Here is an 18,582-nt window from a genome sequence, read left to right on the forward strand (position 1 = left end):
AAATTGTACTGGTCGAAGTACCCATGAAATGCAAGGTGAGAAACTATTGACTATAAAATTTAGTTCTTTCATCGCACAGTTCGGTTCCCACTTTAATATATTGTTCCCTTAGTTACTATACGCAAATATTCAATAATATTGTGGTTCCATTTTATTGTTGCCATTCTGTTTGAATTGGTTAGAAATGAAGCAATACTTGTCAATCAATTGTTGTAAATATATGACGTACGCGAAAGAGAAGGAAAATGAAGACAAATATAAAACAGATAAGTGTAAGATAGCAGTTGGAAAAGACAAAAGATGTTCAAAGTGGAGTTATAAAAAGGACAATTTCTCCTCTAAACTTACTTAAATTGTACCTAGAGTATGAATAAAGGGTCGTTCTTCGCTATTACGTGTATAACCGTTTGTTGGTGTATATCTCAGAGCAAAAAGTTTGAGATGTGACAAGTCATACATGTCGTTTGAAGATTTACATATGTGTGTGGTTATATATATATATTATACAGTCGTATTATGTGAAATATAAAAATAGAAAGAACCACAATGTTTTATGATTAGATTAAAATACACAAAGAGATGCTACAGAGAAACAAACCTGAAAAGTTGAAAGGATAAACAAGTCACTACCAGTGATAAAAACAAATAGTGATATTTTGTGATACTCTTGAGTAAGTGTGTCAAAAGGGTGTTAGTTTTCTATGTTTTATGTTCCAAGTTTGTGGAGGAAGTGTTCTGTTAAAAGCCACTCAACAATAACATACCGTTACGTCACATTTTAAAATGTGAATGACAGTGTTATATATTCCGAAACAGTTCGTGTAGAATGTTCTGTTTGTTATCAACATTATTCGTACCTGTTATTTCGTTATTTAAATAGTTAATGTTGAACTTTGACTTCGTCTCCTTTTTCAAACTCCGCGGGAGAAAGGGATACCATAAACAGTAGACAGAGATGAACGGACGGACAGACACCATTGTTCACGATGTAAATAAAACAAGTAGTAAATAATGTTCTCTGTCCAATCACATTCAAATATTGCCTACAGCTGCTTTCAAAGCTAACCTTCACTGATTGGTGTTGATATCGAATTCTGTAATATCATAAAAGGGTACGATAAAAAGTCTGTAGAAAGTAAACCACTAAGAAAATGTACGAAAAACGAGGTTTGACTATTTACCATGTCAAGAAAGGAGAATTAGTTAACAAATAGAATAATAGGATTTGGGATTAGGAGTTAAAAACAGTAGGTAACTTGTTTATTGTTAAAACACATCCATAGGCTCTGGGATTAAGGGTTAAAAACAATAGGTAAATTGTATACTGAGGAATCTCGTCAGACATTACACTAAACAAACAGGAAAGTCTCGATTGGTTTCTCACATCTTTGTGACTTACACTGAATAAATCTTACAAAAATTATAAAGTCTAAAATACATCTGAGTAAAACTGTTCGTACAGATTCATAATTATTACTTTTATTTAAAGTTGTGTGTCATTCAGAGGTTTCAGTAAAGTAGTCAACCAGACATGTATGTTGTACAAATGAACAAGTAAAGTAGTCGACCAGGAATGTACGTTGTTTCAGTGAAGTAGTATACCAGGCATCTATGTTGTCAGATGTATAGGTAAATTAGTGAACCAGGCAAGTATGTTGTTCAAAGGTATCAGTAGTCAAACAGGCATGTATGTTGTTCAGAGGTAACACTAGTCAATCCGGCGTGTATGTTGTACAGATGTACCAGTAAATTAGTCAACCAAGTATGTCTGTTGTACAGATGTATCACTAAGTAGTCTACAAGGCATGTATGTTGTTTTGACGTGTCAGTAAAGTAGTAAACTAGGCATATATGATGTTCAGATGTACCAGTAAAGTAGTCACCCAGCCATGTTTGTTTTTCAGATGTATGAGTAAAGTAGTCAACCATGTACATGTTTTGTACAGATGAACCAGTAAATTACTCAACCAGGTATTATGTTGTACAAATGTACCAGTAAACTAGTAGACCAGGCATGTACGTTGTTCAGATGTATCTATAAAGTAGTCAACTAGTAGTCTAACAGGTAACAATGTTCTTAAAATCAGTCTTACTATTGTTAAACTTTGCTATTTTACTACTATTACGGTTGCACAGTCTTAATTGCTTTAAGGCGAAACTAATAAGCAGTTTAGGTAATAATGTAAATATGGTTATTAACATATATACTTGTTTTTATAACCTTCTTGTACACACATATGAATTAATGCAATCCTTGATCAATAATATGAATATGATATCTTCAGATGCAGTTCAACTACAAAACTGTTCAAAATAGATTTCATAAAATTAACTAGTTTTCAGAGAAATCAACAGTTATTAATTTATTTAATGTAGTAATACCTCAGAATGCTTTTATTTTTTCATAAATATAAAACTTTCACTTATTATATAACCATTTTCATATAATTCTGAGACTGCGTATCACATTTCTGTACAAATGTTTTCCTTACTCGCATAGAAACTACCTCTAGTAACACAAAACAAAAACACTTACACTTCTTAGGAACTAACTGTAGTAAAACAAAACAGAAACACTCGTCTTCATAGAAACTAACTGTTGTAAGAGTAAACGAAAAATAAACACTTTCCCTCTTGTAAACTAAGTGTAGTAACACAAACTAAGATATTGTCTTCTTAGAAACTAACTGCAGTAATGTAAAACAAAATCACTTGTCCCTTATAGAAAATAACTGTTGTAACACAGAACAAAAATAGGAAAAATAACTTTCCTTCTTAGCACACTTGTGATATGAAATTATTTATACAAAATTGAGTTTTAAAGACTTTAGTGCAAATTGTTCGGTTGTTGTTGTTGTTTTGAATTGAGCACAGAGCTACACAATGGGCTATCTGTGCTCTGCCCACTACGGGTATCGAAACCCTGTTTTTAGCGTAAAAGTCCGGAGACATACCGCTGAGCCACTGGGCGGCCAAATTGTTCGGAAAGTAATCTAACCACCACATAATTTAAATTGTAGAACCAGCCTGTCACACCAAACATGTTCGCCCCTATCAGCTGTTATAATGTGTTGGTCAATCCCATTATTCTTTGGTAAAAGAGTAGTCCAAGAGTTGGCGGTAGGTGGTGATTACTATCTGTCTTCCGTCTAGTCTTACACTACTAAATTAGGGACAGATAGCCCTCGTGTAGCTTTGCGCGAAATTCAAAATAAACAAACTTCACACCTGCTTGTAGTGTTTTCAAGTAGTTATAGGAATAACTAGAAATCCTAAATTAGCCTAGAATTTAAGGTATGAAAGGTATCAAAAACTATATCAACACAATTATGGACTTCTATTTAATGTAATTTGGTCAAAAATTACAAAATAATATCGCCAAATTCTACTGGGATCTAGAGCAGTAGTACTTGCTGTATTCGCAATGAAGTACTTGAAGAGTCGAGTGATAGTCTAGACTCCTTCATGTAGCACCTTTCATTCGATGCTATAAAGGGGGGAGAAAAAATATCTAAAACGAGTTTTAGATGGTTTTACTGTATTGAAATGTCTACAAGTTCTATAGTAATTCCTGTACACCGAATCTGAAAATATCCTCTATTTTGTTTTCAATCTATCACGTAGAGAATTTTATCAAATATACTTTTAAATAAATGAATCATTTTAATTGAAATTTGGTAACATTTTATTATGGTTAAAATGTTTAAAACCACTGGCTGTAGATGTCCCTAAACCAATCGTGACGCGAGAATCTTATCAATCGTTCTAAATTTAGTTTGGTTTGAATTTCGCGCAAAGCTACACGAGAACTATCTGTGCTATCCGTTCCAAATTTAGCAGTGTAAGACTAGAGAGAAGGCAACTAATCATCACCACCCACCGCCAACTTTTGGGCTACCCTTTTGCTAAGATATAGTGGAATTGCTCGTCACATTATAACGTTCCCATCGCTGAAAGGGTGCGCATGTTTGCGTGATGGGATTCCAACCCGCTACCCTCAAATTACGAGTCGAGCTCCCTAACCACCTGGCCCGGCATGACCAAGCGTGTTAAGGCGTTCGACTCGTAATCCGAGGGTCGCATCAAAACATGCTCGCCCTCCCAGCCGTGGTGGCGTTATAATGTTACGGTCAATCCCACTATTCGTTGGTAAAAGAGTAGCCCAAGAGTTGGCGGTGGGTGGTGATGCCTAGCTGCCTTCCCTTTAGTCTTACACTGCTAAATTAGGGACGGCTAGCGCAGATTGCCCTCGAGTAGCTTTGCGCGAAATTAAAAAAACAAACAAAAACAAAACAAACCCTAACCACCTGGCCATGCTGGGGCAGATATTTATAAATGTTAAGCAAGCTAAGTTAAAAGTTAATATAAACTTACTTCAAAAATTTTAGAATTTGTCTTTTGATGAAATTAACTGTCGATAAACCAATTTCTCAAGAGCCTGGATATCATAAACTAATCACATACCATCAATTTAAAATTGGAAACACCAAAAATTTGATTTCGGTGTGCCTCTGTAAGAGGAATTTATCATTGTACGGTGCTTCAAGGAAACGAAATGTTTCCATGAATAATACATTATACTGACACCAGTCTTACAAAATGTTGAAGAAAACTCAAAAAGAGTGAAAATAGTTTTTAGTTGGCGGTTCTTTAAATGTTATAATTAATGGAATCGATTCAATTTCAAACTTAAATTCTCTTCGTTATTTCACAAAAACACACGTACCTTCAAAGTGTATGAAAAGCCTTTTAACTAAGAGGGTAGGACAAAGTTGAGGACAATACCTTTCATGATCTTACTCCATTTCTCATTACGTTCTTTGCCAACCAATACTGTAATAAAACTAAAAACATATGTTTTTTTACCATTAAACTTATCTAGAAGGAATACTCTGGAAGAGGTTATTGTACACTGTTTACTGAAGATATGTCAAAGTACGCTTTATTAAACTATAACAGAATGAGGTTTCTACATCTCCCTAAAGATTATTACTGTCGACCACTTTTCTTTGCAGTTGTGAAGACTGATAAGTTAAAAAGAAACACAAAATCCAGTCATTCAGAGTTGGAAATGCAATTTATATTCGATTACGTCAAATAATTTACATTAACCAGAGACGATAAAAAATATTTCCTTTTCCTGTTCATTGCTCGCCTCACACACAATGTCCTGAATTATGAAGGATATGCTGATTATCCATCGTATGATATTCTTCAGTGTCTACACAACAGTGGCACACTTAACAGAACCATAATAATATTTTTAAGTGATCATGGTATAAGGTTTGTCAAAATAAGAACTCTTCTGGGCGAGATTAAAGAAAGAAAACTGTTTGTCTTTTTTACTATCCCCTAAAAAAAACATTCACTAATTACGAAAAACCTAAAAACTAATGAAAGAAGACTTACTATATTACTTGTTCTCCGTGCGACCCTGGCTCATATGTTGAAGTATTTAGGAAACAATGACGGAACTTTATGAGAAACTGTTTCTTCCGAAAAAGTCATCAGCTTATTTGAAGAAATCCCAATCAACCGCATGTGAACTGATGTTTTCATTTAATCTCATTGGTGCGAACCAAAGAAACATTTCTCTACAAGAACCCATTACTGCTTCAGCTTCCAATACTTTCATACTTTAAATCAGTGGTTGAAACACTATTCAGATAAATTAGTTAAACTATGACTTAAAAAGAGTGTATATGCTGGGTTTTCCACAAATAATTACATGTTCAACGATAATGTTTGGTTTGTTTTGAATTTCGCGCAAATCTACTCGAGGGTTATCTGCGCTAGCCTTCCCTAATTTATTAGTGTAAGACAAGAGGGAAGGCAGCTAGTCATCACCACCCACCGCCAACGCTTGGACTACTTTTTTACCAACGAACAGTGGGATTGACCGTCACATTATGACGCTCCCACGGCTGAAAGGGCGAGCATCTTTGGTGTGACGGGGATTCGAACCCGCGACCGTCAGATTACAAGTTGAGTGCTCTAACCATTTGGCCAACGCACAAACATAGGCAAGCCCTATTTCCTCTAGCTGTTCCTACTTTACCAGTGACAAACCTATTATGGTTTTTAAATAGTGTTATAAGAAAAATTGTCAGTGTCTTTATTTAGATGTTTGTCTTTTTATAGAGATCTAGTCATTACGTCATGACTTAGAAGTTCCATGTCCTGTGTAGAAATAAGAGTACGCTATAAATATTGGTGAAGTATACAACGTATTAAAAAAGAAAAGGTATATTCAGATTTAACATCAAGTCAGACAATGAGAATTAGTGCCTCTCTTTCTTAGTGAATTATTCAAACAGCATATTTGTTATCGATCAGTTACAGAGGAAATTCTGCAAGTTGAAATGTCAAATAGGTATTACGTATCATTAGTTTTAAAGGTTTTGTTGAAAAGTTTGCATTTAAAGTTAGGCCAACAAGTGAAAATAGCTTGTAGCAGATTAATTGAGAAATAAATTAATTTGATATAACAACTTGGACTGTAATTGCAATTATTTTTACCAAACAATTCAAAATAACCCGCCCATGGATAGAACACGATAAAATGATAGTTACGTATAGATATTGTTTCTATCTGTAATATTTTAAAAATTATATTAAATTTGTTATACGTCCGAAAGATATCGTATTAGTTATTTTTAGCGGTTTAAGTATTTATTCAAAGGTTTGGTTTGTTTTGACTTTCGCGCAAAACTACGCGAGGGCTATTGCACTAGCCGTCCCTAATTTTGCAGTGTGAGACTAAAAGGAGGGCAGCTAGTCATTGCCACCCTCAGCCAACTCTTGAGCTACTCTTTTACTAACGAATAGTGGGGTTGACCGTCATATTATAATGCCCCCATGACTGAAAGGACGAGCATGTATGGTGCGACGGGGATTCAAACCCGCGACCCCGGATTATGAGTTGAGTATCTTAACCTTCTGGTGTTATAATGTGACGGTCAATCCCACTGTTCATTGGTAAAACAATAGCCCAAGAGTTGGCGGTGGATGGTGATGACTAGCTGCCTTTTTTCTAGCCTTTCACTGCAAAATTAGAGAAGACAGGTGCAGATAGTCCTTGTATAGCTTTGCGCGAAATTCAAACAAACAATCAAAAACCTCAAATCTGTGATTTTCCAAACCTATTTAATTGAAAACCTGTGCTTTTTGTTTTACATTATATAACTTAACATTTTATCAACAAATAACACTGTAATTTTTTTTTTTTTTTACTTTTTCTTATTCCTGGGCAGAAAATGTGATTTCCCAATTGCTTATGTCTAAAGTAAATGGAAAAGACCTATTTTTCTCTCCAAACTTTGCTTTTATGACCTGGGTTGTGAAATTTTCAAATTTACCCATTTTTCAGAACATTCCAGTACTGAGTAGCTAACAGAGAATTTACTCGAACTTACAAGAATTTTTAAGAACGTTGTATAATGTTGCAGAACTTACGATAATTTTCAAGAACCTTTATATATATATATACAAGGGCTCACCACTCACTTCTTCGGTTTAGTTCTAGCTGCCTAAGTGAACACGTAGACCTTTTTGATTTCATCAGAAATGGCATCAAGAAGCTGCAAGCATTCTCCAGATGCATTCTGCTATGTATGTGGCCAATTTATCAAGAGCGAAAATTACTCTGTGACAGCATTTGCTAAAATGTGTGAAGCCAACAAGGCATATTTTGGCTGCCTTTCGGGGATCAAGACAAACCCTGACACTTCATTTTACATGCGAGTACTGTAAAAAACTTTAGAAAGTAAGTTGGACAAATTTTGCTTGCTTGAATAGTAAGATTTTATATTATACAAATTTCAGACCTTTTAAAATTCGGTGCACCTCGAAAAGGAAAACAACAGCGTCAAGACCTTACTATAAACATTGAAGTACGATGAGTATGGCTGGGAGGTTATCGGAGACTTCAAAATGGTGGCATTCCTGACAGGTCTTTAAGGAAACTTTGCTAAGTTTCCCTGTTATATTTGCCTTTGGGACAGCAGAGACACCGCAGCGCATTAGAACAGGAACACTGACCACAACAGACCGAGTTCCCTGTGGGGAGGCACAATATCAAGTGTGAGCCACTAGTGGACTCCAGGTGTTGTTCCCACCCTTGCACATAAAATTGGGTCTTATGAAACAATTTGTCACAGCTCTTGATAAGGAGTATGCAGCTTTCAAGTACCTTTGAGACTTCTTCCCTAAGTTGTCTGAGGCAAAGATTAAAGCTGGTGTCTTCGTTGGATCACAAATAAAGAAGATTCTGGAGTGCACAGAATTCCCCAAGAAGCTGGGCAATCACATGGTCGAAACTTTTGTGGAACTGGTTGAGGTTCTGGTGAAGAACTACAGCGAAATGGGCTGCAAGATGTCCTTGGAAGTCCAATATTCTTGACGCTCACCTTGATAAATTCAAGAACATGAGAGCATACTCATAGGAGCAAGGCGAGCGCTTCCACCAAGATATACTGGACTTTGAACGCCGCTACCAAGAAGCGTATAACAAAAACATGATTGAAGACTATATTTGGGGGCTGACACATGAAAGTGATTTACATTACGGTCTCAAATCTCGAAAAACTACTCACTTCTTAACATTTTTTATCCTTTTTTATAACTTTAGTATAAATACATCTATATTGATTCATATATTGTTTTATTCAGATCTTATGTGAATGAAAATGTGCAAATTTGCTCGTTTTTACATATAAAATAGGTTACTATCTAAATTTCATTATCCAGGTCACAAAAGCAAAGTTTGAAGGGAATAATGGTCATTTTCTATACTTTTACAACATAAACAGTTAAGAAATAACACATACTATCCAGGAACAAAATTTGTGTTACCTTGTGTAACTAATGATAACTATGTGTTTAGACAAAATCTGTGAATTCAGCTAGTCATACATATAATGAAAATGTGATTAGGAAAAATACATTTGGTGGTTAGAAACAAACTTTCAACTGAGCTAATCACTGAGCTCGAGATTAAATTATTGCACGAAATATTAATAAGCATCATTAAAATAAAGGCCCGGCATGGCCAGGTGGTTAAAGCGCTCGACTCGTAATCTGACGGTCGCGGGTTCGAATCCCCGTTACACTAAACATGCTCGTCCTTTCAGCTGTGGGGAAGTAATAATGTGACGGCCAATCCTACTATTCGTTGGTAAAAGAGTATCCTAAGAGTTGTCGATGGATTGTGATGACTAGCTGCAATCCCTCTAGTCTTACACTCCAAAATTAGGGACGGCTAGCGCAGATAGCTCTCGTGTAGTTTTGCGCGAAATTCAAAACAAACGATCATCCCAACATAAAATATACAAATTGATTTATTTTCTAATTATCAGAGTGTACTGATCTCAAAAAATAAAATCAATAACAATAAACTTCTTTTAATGTATAACAAAACAACATAAAGTACAGGCAACATTTCCTCAGATTAGTGTATTCTAGATCATTTATACCTACTTATAACATTTCTATTTTAATAATACAAGTGTTGTAATTTATAAAAGCGTTAAGATTTGTGTAATAATAAAAGAAATATATTGAAGTTGTGTAGTTCTTCCTATTGCAACAACAAAATTTATTACAATAATATTCTTAACAGAACACAAAGTTTTTACCGCTCAAAATCCTGACTTATCAAGCACGTTTGTAGCTTAGAATTGTTCATTTCTGTGAGAAACAAAATCCCAGGATACCAATTTTTAAGCTAGCATATGTGCTACTGTTTTCTGTCATAACTCGTATTGCTTCCTGTTACATGAAGGCTATTATTTTCACACGTTTAGACGTTTTAATCTACAAAGACATCTTATCTCTAAAATATATATATATATACCACTTAACCAGTTTTAATCGATCAACGTTGAATTATTACATCTAAGATTATCAGTATCTATATTTCATTTTTAAGTCTTCCCAGAGTTTTCAAACATCAGTTCCTTTTGTTTTTTTAAAAAAAGAGTTCATCTATTCGTTGTGTTTGTTCCTCCGTGAAATGATTCTTCCAGTCTCCAATTATTCCCTTTTTTATTAGATTTGGGATGTTACCAAATGATGTTTTGGAGTCATTTAGGTTTTCAATAAAGTGTTTTAGCTCTTCTGGGACGTTAGGGTCATTCAGTATAGAGTCAGGGCCACTTTGAAAGTTTTCTCTCACGCTGTGTTCATTAGCTTTTTTCATGTAGTCAAGACTAATGTGGTCTAGGACCATTTTCATAAAGTCTTTGTCGTTTTCTAAGTTTTCCGCGTATTCAGTGCCAAGGAACTTGGCTATCTTCAACACCTCAGTTTGCATGTCCATTTTCATTTCTTCGTAAGTAATAAACAAAACATTAGAGTGATTACGATGTTCATTCCAAGATAACAAGTTATCAAAGTAATCTCCGTAGTCTGTCTCACCCCTGATAAAAAGCTCAAAAAATCGTTGAAAGTTCCATCCTGAAAGTTGTAACCAGGAGAATATTTTGTATGATAATAAAACGAAACGCAGCAGTCTTTAGGGTTTCGAACGACGTAAAGGTACTTAGCCTCTGGAGAGTAAGGTTGAAGACGAAAAGGTAGTTGGGTCTTTATGGCTCCTGGATGTTTCATGTGTTTTGCAGAATCAGGACCCATCAGTTCCAAGAAAGGAAAATTCGTCAAAGGGATCTATTTGTCGAGGATTAGAAGAACGACGTTCTGCATCCAGGTGGTGCCACACTTGGGATACGTAACGATGAAAAGGTCATCTTTTCTAGGTTGATACTGCAGAGCTGCTCGAAATATATCGGGGGAGAACATGGCAACCAATCTGAGGCCGTCTACATCCTGGTAATCTGGCTTCTTCTGAACAATGTAAGCTGAGAAGAAATATTGTAATTTTCAATATTAATTTTGTACATACGTTTACTTGATTGTTGAACATATCTACAGTTTTTAACAAAACGATTTGACATTGTACATGTAGGCTCTTGATCTTCCTCCCCAGATAATATAATCAATGAAAAATTTAAAAATATTCTAAACAGTAATCTAAAATTCATATTTAAAAAAAATTAAATATCAGATATTCAGTACAAGAATCTGCTTTCATAATTTGGAAAATTCTTCAATTTCGGCCCTTCTCCAGGTCCAGGAGTTTCAGGGATTCTCAAGATTAGCTGCAGCAACTTACATAAGAATTAATAATTTAAATGATTATTGAAAACAATATTTGCATTCTTTTTACATGATTTTTATTATTGTGAATTAACACAGATCATTTACTAGGATATACGTGAACAATTAGGCCAAAAACTAATAGCATCCCACACTATGCGGCAGAGGGAAGGGGTTTGGGATCGGGCTCGATTATAAGGCAACTATGAAGTTTAGAGTCTAATTATTAATCAAAAATCGTCACCTTATAATCGGGTCAATACAGTAAATATATTAATTTAGGCTTAATTTTAATCACCTGAACAAACAAATAAGACAATACAGTTGGTTTCTCAACATGTAAAGACTACCAGGAGTACTATCTCTACTGCTATCACTATAAACATGTATGTCTGCATGTTAAGAACACTGAATATTTTTTGTTCAATGTAGTTTTTCTGGTTACTTTACACTAAAAAAAACTAACAAAACATGTTTGACGTTTATTTTGGTGAAACGCGAACATTTTGAAATAATTGATGATGTTTATTATATGGAAAAGATTAACGTACGCAATTAAATATTAAGTTCATACAAGGTCATAGGTCAAACTGTGCCTAATGTCTGTTGTACCAAAAATTGAACGTTTTTAGGTTTACGTTGAATATAAACGTTTCATGAATATTCCGTCATGACGAGAAAATATATGTGTAGAAACGGCTGGTATGGATTGAGATCCAACACATTAAAAATCACGAAACCATGTACTGCTGTATACCGTATATTCCCGACATCAGCAGAAAAATAACCAACATTTGACAAAAACTAGTGACAAAATATGTCATTCCAGTTAATATTAAATTTATTCAAACACCAGGCACAAACTAAGGTCTTTACTGTGCAAAAACTACACTGGCAAACACCACACCAACATTATTTATAAAATACAATATGATAATTTCCACGACTTCTATATTGGAGAAACAAGTAGAAAAATGGAAACCAGATTTAAAGAACACAAAAAGTTACCTTGATACGTTTTCTAACACTGCAAATCAAATAAACATAACATTACCATAGAAAATACCCAAATACTAAATAAAGAAACAAACGCAAAATTAAAGAAGCCTTACTTATACAACAACTTAAGCCCAAAATAAACCAATACAAAGGAACACCTTTATACCTCTACCAATAAATATAATCAAACATATGAGCACGCCCTCTACATTTCTACACTCAATTACACAACCGACTTCAAACATGTGGTCAGCTATCGGTCAGTTATCTCTTTTTTTCTTTGTGAATCTGAGGATGACGGAAAAAACTCGAAACCTAGTTCGCTTCTCTAGATAAAAAAAATTTCTCAACCCAAACCAGCCGTTTTAACATATATAGTTTCATGAATATAAACTAATTTTATTTTACGCAGTTACAGATAAAAAAAAATAAAACGATCTCTAGAAATTTAAAGCAGACGACATAACCAAAATTTGATAATACGTGTCATACTTCGTTACGTACAGAATAACATAAAATTTACTTACACATTTTCCTTCTCTGAAAGTCTGGTGCTTATCCGTACGTATAGTTTTAGTTAACAGATACCGTTTGGAATACTTAGCTTAGTGTGACGAAACATTATTGGAATGCTCTGTTCAAAGCCGCTCCGATACTGAGACGACACCAATTACACAATGCCGGTTATCACGTGCCTTAATTTTCCGAACAATCGAAGCTCCAACTACTAACCTTAGGGCCTCTCTGTTACATGCGCACGCAGGCAAAACTCAACATTCAGTTTTGGACTGAATGTAGAACAGGCATGAAAAATATTAATGCCAAAGTTCATCCCGTAAACATAATATTCTACACTACTTTGTTAGGATTTAATCATATTTCACAATGTGACCTAAATGGATTTACTGTATGTTATCACAGACAATTATCTTTTGTCTGCATCATGAGTCATTCTTTAAGACCTTATGAAATAAAGAATAAGGTTGGAAGATTGCAAAAGTCAGTGTAAATAGGTATGATGACAGCAAAAATAGTTATAATAACGGTGCAAATAAGTATAGTTGGATATACAAGACTATTTAGTATGTTATTATTTATTTTATTTTGGGACTTAACATTTAATGATTGTTTAGTTAAGGCAGAAGTATTGAAGATGGATTGTTTTAAAAGTGTTATTTGTGACAAATTTCTTTACGCAACTCTGTATGAGTGGTAAATTGGGTTTTCAATTGCATTGTTGCTTAGGTGTTATTAATATTTTTGACGTTTCGTAACTGGAAACTTCGGTATTTTTCTCGCTACTTTAACTGAGTATTATTGTGTTATAGCGCCACTAATGTAGTTTGTCGAACATTCGAGACTTCAGTGAACAATATATATATATATATATAAATGACACGTGAGCATGGGTTAAGTTTGTAAAAAGTAAAGTGAAGTAAAGTTCAGTCATAAAAAAAAAATTGTTAGAGGGCGTGAAGTTAGCCAGTGTGTTAGTAATTAGAAATAACGGGCGATAGTTAAATGAATTTCACCGTTTTAGAGGTGAGGAGAATAATTTGTCTCGTAAAAGGGCGTTCTAAAGTAACTGAGTCTCTCTTTATGGACTTTCACGAAAAGGAGACAAGTATTTAAAATTAGATATACAATATTGGTAACCAATGGAGTAACGTAAGTGAATTTATCGCAGTTGTACAGTAAGAACCAGAGTATAGAAAAATAATTTTCCTCATGTCAATTGGAATTAAAATAACCGAATCAGCCCGGTGGACTTTTTACAAGAAAACAATATTATTTAGAGTTTTAGATAAAACTCTGATATCTTATGATGTAAACACTTTTTGTACAGATGTTTGACTTGTTTTGAATGTGTAGGAACTATTTTAAAAGAAGTGAATTGCGTGCTGTCCGTTTATTGTTCGAATTTATCGCCAACAAGTCACATTCACCTACTATATAAGAATCCTAGACCCCTTATGTTCTAAAACCCTGACAACTATGCAACCGGTTACGAAGACTTAATTCTTTTTAAGGCACATTGTACTGGTGTATTAAGAATAATAATTACAAACATTATATATTCGTTCTTTTGTGGCTGTAATTATTTAAGTCTTATCCCGCTTGATTCTAAAAATCTCTCCTAACTAGTGAAAAGGTTCAAGTCTTTTTTTAAAGAATGTATGCTTTGTTGATGTCACAAGCAGCTGGGCTATTTTAAAGTATTTTACGAATACCATTTTCGACACTGGATACAAATGTGAAATTGAAAGTGTAAAAGCAGTAGAGTACAAACTGAAACATATTTATAGTATTAATTAAATTGAGTTGTAGTTTTATCTACTTGATGCTAAGTTAAGATGTAAAGTTTGTTTATTTTTTGAATTTCGCGCAAAGCTACACGAGGGATATCTGCGCTAGCCGTCCCTAATTTTGCAGTGTAAGACTAGATGGAAGACAGCTAGTCATCACCACCAACCGCCGACTCTTGGACTACTCTTTTACCAATGAATAGTGGAATTGACCGTCAAATTATAGCGCCACTATGGCTGAAAGGGCGAGCATCTTTGGTGCAACGGGGATTCGAACTTGCAATCCTCAGATTACGAGAACATCATAACCCACCTGGCAATGCCGGACCCATAGTTTTTGAAAAGATAGGTGTACACAATTTGATGATAACGTACCAACTTTTAGAAAATAAAAGTTTGGAGACAGCTCGAATGTAGAAATTATTATAAACGTACGACATTTCGACAATAATATATCATCGTTATAATTCACTTAATTTTTGCTTCTCAAGAAGTGACATTTATAAAAAAAAAACTTGGAGACCTATGGCTTAAATGGGTAATGAGGAATCTTATTTTTATAGTTGTAGAACATTTCAACAATATATCTTGAGTAAAGAAGTACATTATGTTAATATAAACAATGACTAAGGCATTAGAAAAAGTTTTGTTTATGGTGGAACATCAGTAACATTTTCCTAATGCTTATAAATCGTTGTTTGTTAACACAAAAATACAGTTAGTTGAAGTAGACAATAATATGTATACAGTACAGAACAAATAGATCACATGACCACAGATTACTTAACTTGATAAAGGTAGGTTGGTGCTCCATGGAGTAGGTTTAGAGTAGGACTTGTTCAATTAAGATGTTTTCTTTTATTTTGCTTTTGTTGATGTTTGGTTCTCTGTTTACAATGACAGTATTTTATATAGATATACAATGTTTGTTTGTTTTTTGTCAAATGATGGTAAATATGTCCTCAAACATGAAATTCCTGTTGACTTCAAATTCACTCTTAAACCCAGCCCTAAATCAGAATCATTAAATAAAAATTACATAGTCACAAAATACCAATTATATTTATAAAATAACATGTAATAACTGTGAGTGGCGTATTTAGATAGAGGCTTGACGGGGCTCAGACCCAAGCTCCATTGATAATTTCAATTCATGTAAAATTACATGGGATGTGGGGTCCACAAAAAATATTAGACCTTAGGCCAACACAACTTTAAATCTGGCGCTGATAACTGTCCAGAATTGTAACTCAGAGACTAACATTAAACTGTGTTTAGTACAGGATATTTATACCGGAAGAACCAAATATCAACAGATACAAGATAAAGGAAACCATTTTTAAGTTTAAGTGAACAAAAGAACTCCATTCTAAACCAACACTTCAGGGTATCAAGATACTTCTATCTCTTTGTTCCATACTGTAAATATATTCCTGTACGTGTGTAAAATACTTTCAGCTGGTGGTGATATAATAGTTATAATCATGTTTTGTTTAATTGTCCACTGAAACAGTCTCCAATTTTTTTTTTTTTTATATTTACACAATATACTATTAAAGATCTATATGAATATTTATAGAAAATATGTTTAAAGAAAAATTTACTATTGTGGCAGTATTATCAGATTTATCTAAATCATTTATCTGTAGGAACAATAAGTTATTGAAAACGTTTAACAATGCTAGGAAACAAAAAGTAGAATGCATAATTTATTGAAAAATAGTTTAAACAAAAACACATCAGATGTAAATATACATAATTCATATTCTTCACAACTCCTTTATGAGACCACTTTCGTCCTCGTAAACAAATCGTACTAACAGATGGTATCACAACTGTTGGCCCATACCGAGAAATTAAATTGTTCTAATTGAAAATGTCAAATTTATTGTAATTTAAATGTGTGGTTTATTGAAAGCTTTATTTATTAATCTTGAATGGATAGGTTTTGTTCATTTTCATAGTAAAATTTAAAATGTATACAATAATAAATATTCGTATGTGTATGTGGTTTCTTAAAACAAAGCCACAATTGGGTTATCTGTTGAGTCGATCGACGGATATCGAACCTCTAATTTTTGCGTTGTAAATCCGTAGACTTACTGCTGTACAAACGGGAGACGTATTGATATGATTGGAACAAGACTTAAAGATGTTCTACAGCAAAATTTCTGCATATAACAATTGAATAAATAATACATTAGAATAAACATGTTAAAGTTATGAATTTAGAGGTGTAATAAATGACATAATTAAGTAATAGAGAAAGTGTCATAAGTTAATGTTATTTATCCACATGAACTAATATTGTTTTGGGTATTACTCAGAATATAATATTTTTGCTGTGGTTATAAATCACAAATGAAAGAATAATCCTCGGCTTAAATTATTGATATTTTGTTTCTATGTTTGTTTATGAATTTAGCGCAAAGCTACACGAGAGCTATCTGCGCTAGCCGTCCCTAATTTATCAGTGTAAGACTAGAGGGAAGAAAGCTAGTCATCACCACCCACCGCCAACTCTTGGGCTACTCTTTTACAAACGAATAGTGGGATTGACCGTTACATTATAACGCCCTCACAACTGAAAGGGTTTGGTGTAGTGGGAATTCGAACCCGCGACCCTCAAATTACGAGTCAAACGCCTCAACCCAGCTGGCCATGTCGGGCCTCAATATGGTCTGACTTGTGGTCGAGTGAAATATATATTTTTTTATGAATTTCAATTTGGAAAACGTCTTTCACATGAACCAACAGACACACGGACAGCCAAAAAGGAATATCAAACACAGTGGGAAGCTTAGCAGAGATTAACGAAAATCCCATTTCACAATACTTTAGAAAGTGCAATGCTTTCCATTTCTTTGACTCTTCAACATTAATTTTGGCAGTTCCCAAATGTCTCCGAAGTCGTTCAGCTTTCACACTGATATTTTTGTTCAAAAAGTTAATGAAAATCTGAGTCAAATCTGGCATTCACTTCCAAAGTTCTTCTTCTGTTGTTACAACTAGTGTTTGGATGAATAATAACTAATATTGACAGAACTTGATCCATCGCATTTGAACAAGTATCCAGTTCTTGATGAAAGAGATCAAGATATTCAAACATAGCCCTTTTTACTTCCTGTCAATGTGTGGTCAGCATTCTTTGATGTCTCTCCTGGTTTCCTTTTTTGGAGCTTTACTCTCCCTCTTCTCTCCATCGAAATGTCCATATCATCACACTTTGTAGTTGCCTTATGAATGACTCTTCATAGTTTCATTGCGCTGACCTTCAAAATCACTAAGAGCTTGAAGCTTCCCACTGCACTGTTGACGACTGATTCTAAATGTTTTCAAACAATTTTGTGTGAAATTAAAATCTTTTAGAACTTCACACTAGAACGAAAGGTAACACAAAAAACACATACAGAAACAAAATCTGAGCTGATCCTCTTGTGTCCACACATTTTGTTTTGTCGCACAATACTTCAAGAGTTGAGGTCAGCTTTTCAGAATTTGTCTTCACTCAGTTCATAGTGTTATAATGAGTACTGACTGTCATGCCTACATTCTCTATTAGTATTTCACATGGATGAGGTGAGACTGAGAAGAAGGAATAGATTCTCTAAGGTTCCAAAAAAGTCAATGTTTTAGAGAATAACTTGCACAAGGCACAAACAAAGTCTTGGAGTTAATCTGATTTTTGACTGAACACTACCATGAATTCCAGCAATAATTGTAGTACTTTCCTATCCTTAACCATGACACAGGTTAATATACAGACCACCTCTCCCCAACGTTTCAGAATATCCTCTGTGAGCTCAGCAGCAGTCTTTGCGCCAATATGGAAGAAGTCCAAGAATGATTCCTTTACTTCAACTTTGTCACATTCAACACGCACGTATCAGATCACTTTACACATTTTATCAGTGTGGGACGCATCAGAAGTGCTGACAAAAAGATCTCCAAAATACTTTGCTTTTTTGATATCAGCCACTATTTTCTCTTTGACGTAATTCTCCGAAGGACAAATGAACTCATTTCTGAATTTTTGGAGAGAAGTACGAAGCCAATTTCCTCCAAGATAGAATAGAATGCTTCATCCTTACGAAATTTTCTTTCAAATCTGGATCATAATTTG

At 34.3% G+C, this 18,582-nt stretch overlaps 1 protein-coding gene and 1 pseudogene across 2 annotated transcripts; one reads left to right on the forward strand and one right to left on the reverse strand.

Annotated features, from left to right (window-relative positions):
• The first annotated feature begins 220 nt into the window (after positions 1-220).
• LOC143240506 (uncharacterized) lies at positions 221-5,356 on the forward strand. Its single transcript, XM_076483038.1, has 4 exons — positions 221-272; positions 4,640-4,761; positions 4,883-4,935; positions 5,116-5,356. Exons 1-4 carry the CDS (start codon positions 221-223, stop codon positions 5,354-5,356), a joined length of 468 nt encoding a protein of 155 aa, XP_076339153.1.
• A 4,184-nt stretch (positions 5,357-9,540) lies between these two features.
• On the reverse strand, positions 9,541-12,833 carry LOC143238288 (sulfotransferase ssu-1-like; annotated as a pseudogene). The gene is made up of 2 exons (XR_013020499.1): positions 12,681-12,833; positions 9,541-10,856 (listed from the first exon to the last, which is right to left on the reverse strand). The product of XR_013020499.1 is annotated as a sulfotransferase ssu-1-like (transcript).
• Between the last annotated feature and the right edge of the window lie 5,749 nt (positions 12,834-18,582).

The sequence above is a fragment of the Tachypleus tridentatus genome, chromosome 13, assembly GCF_004210375.1.
Source record: "Tachypleus tridentatus isolate NWPU-2018 chromosome 13, ASM421037v1, whole genome shotgun sequence".
Lineage (NCBI taxonomy): Eukaryota > Metazoa > Arthropoda > Merostomata > Xiphosura > Limulidae > Tachypleus > Tachypleus tridentatus.

Coding starts and splice junctions, on each gene's coding strand:
- LOC143240506 (XM_076483038.1), top strand. CDS start 221: ATGACGTACGCGAAAGAGAAGGAAAATGAAGACAAATATAAAACAGAT. Junction 273..4,639: donor CAAATATAAAACAGATAAGT/GTAAGATAGCAG, acceptor AATAGTTTTTAG/TTGGCGGTTCTTTAAATGTT. Junction 4,936..5,115: donor TTTACTGAAGATATGTCAAA/GTACGCTTTATT, acceptor TACATTAACCAG/AGACGATAAAAAATATTTCC.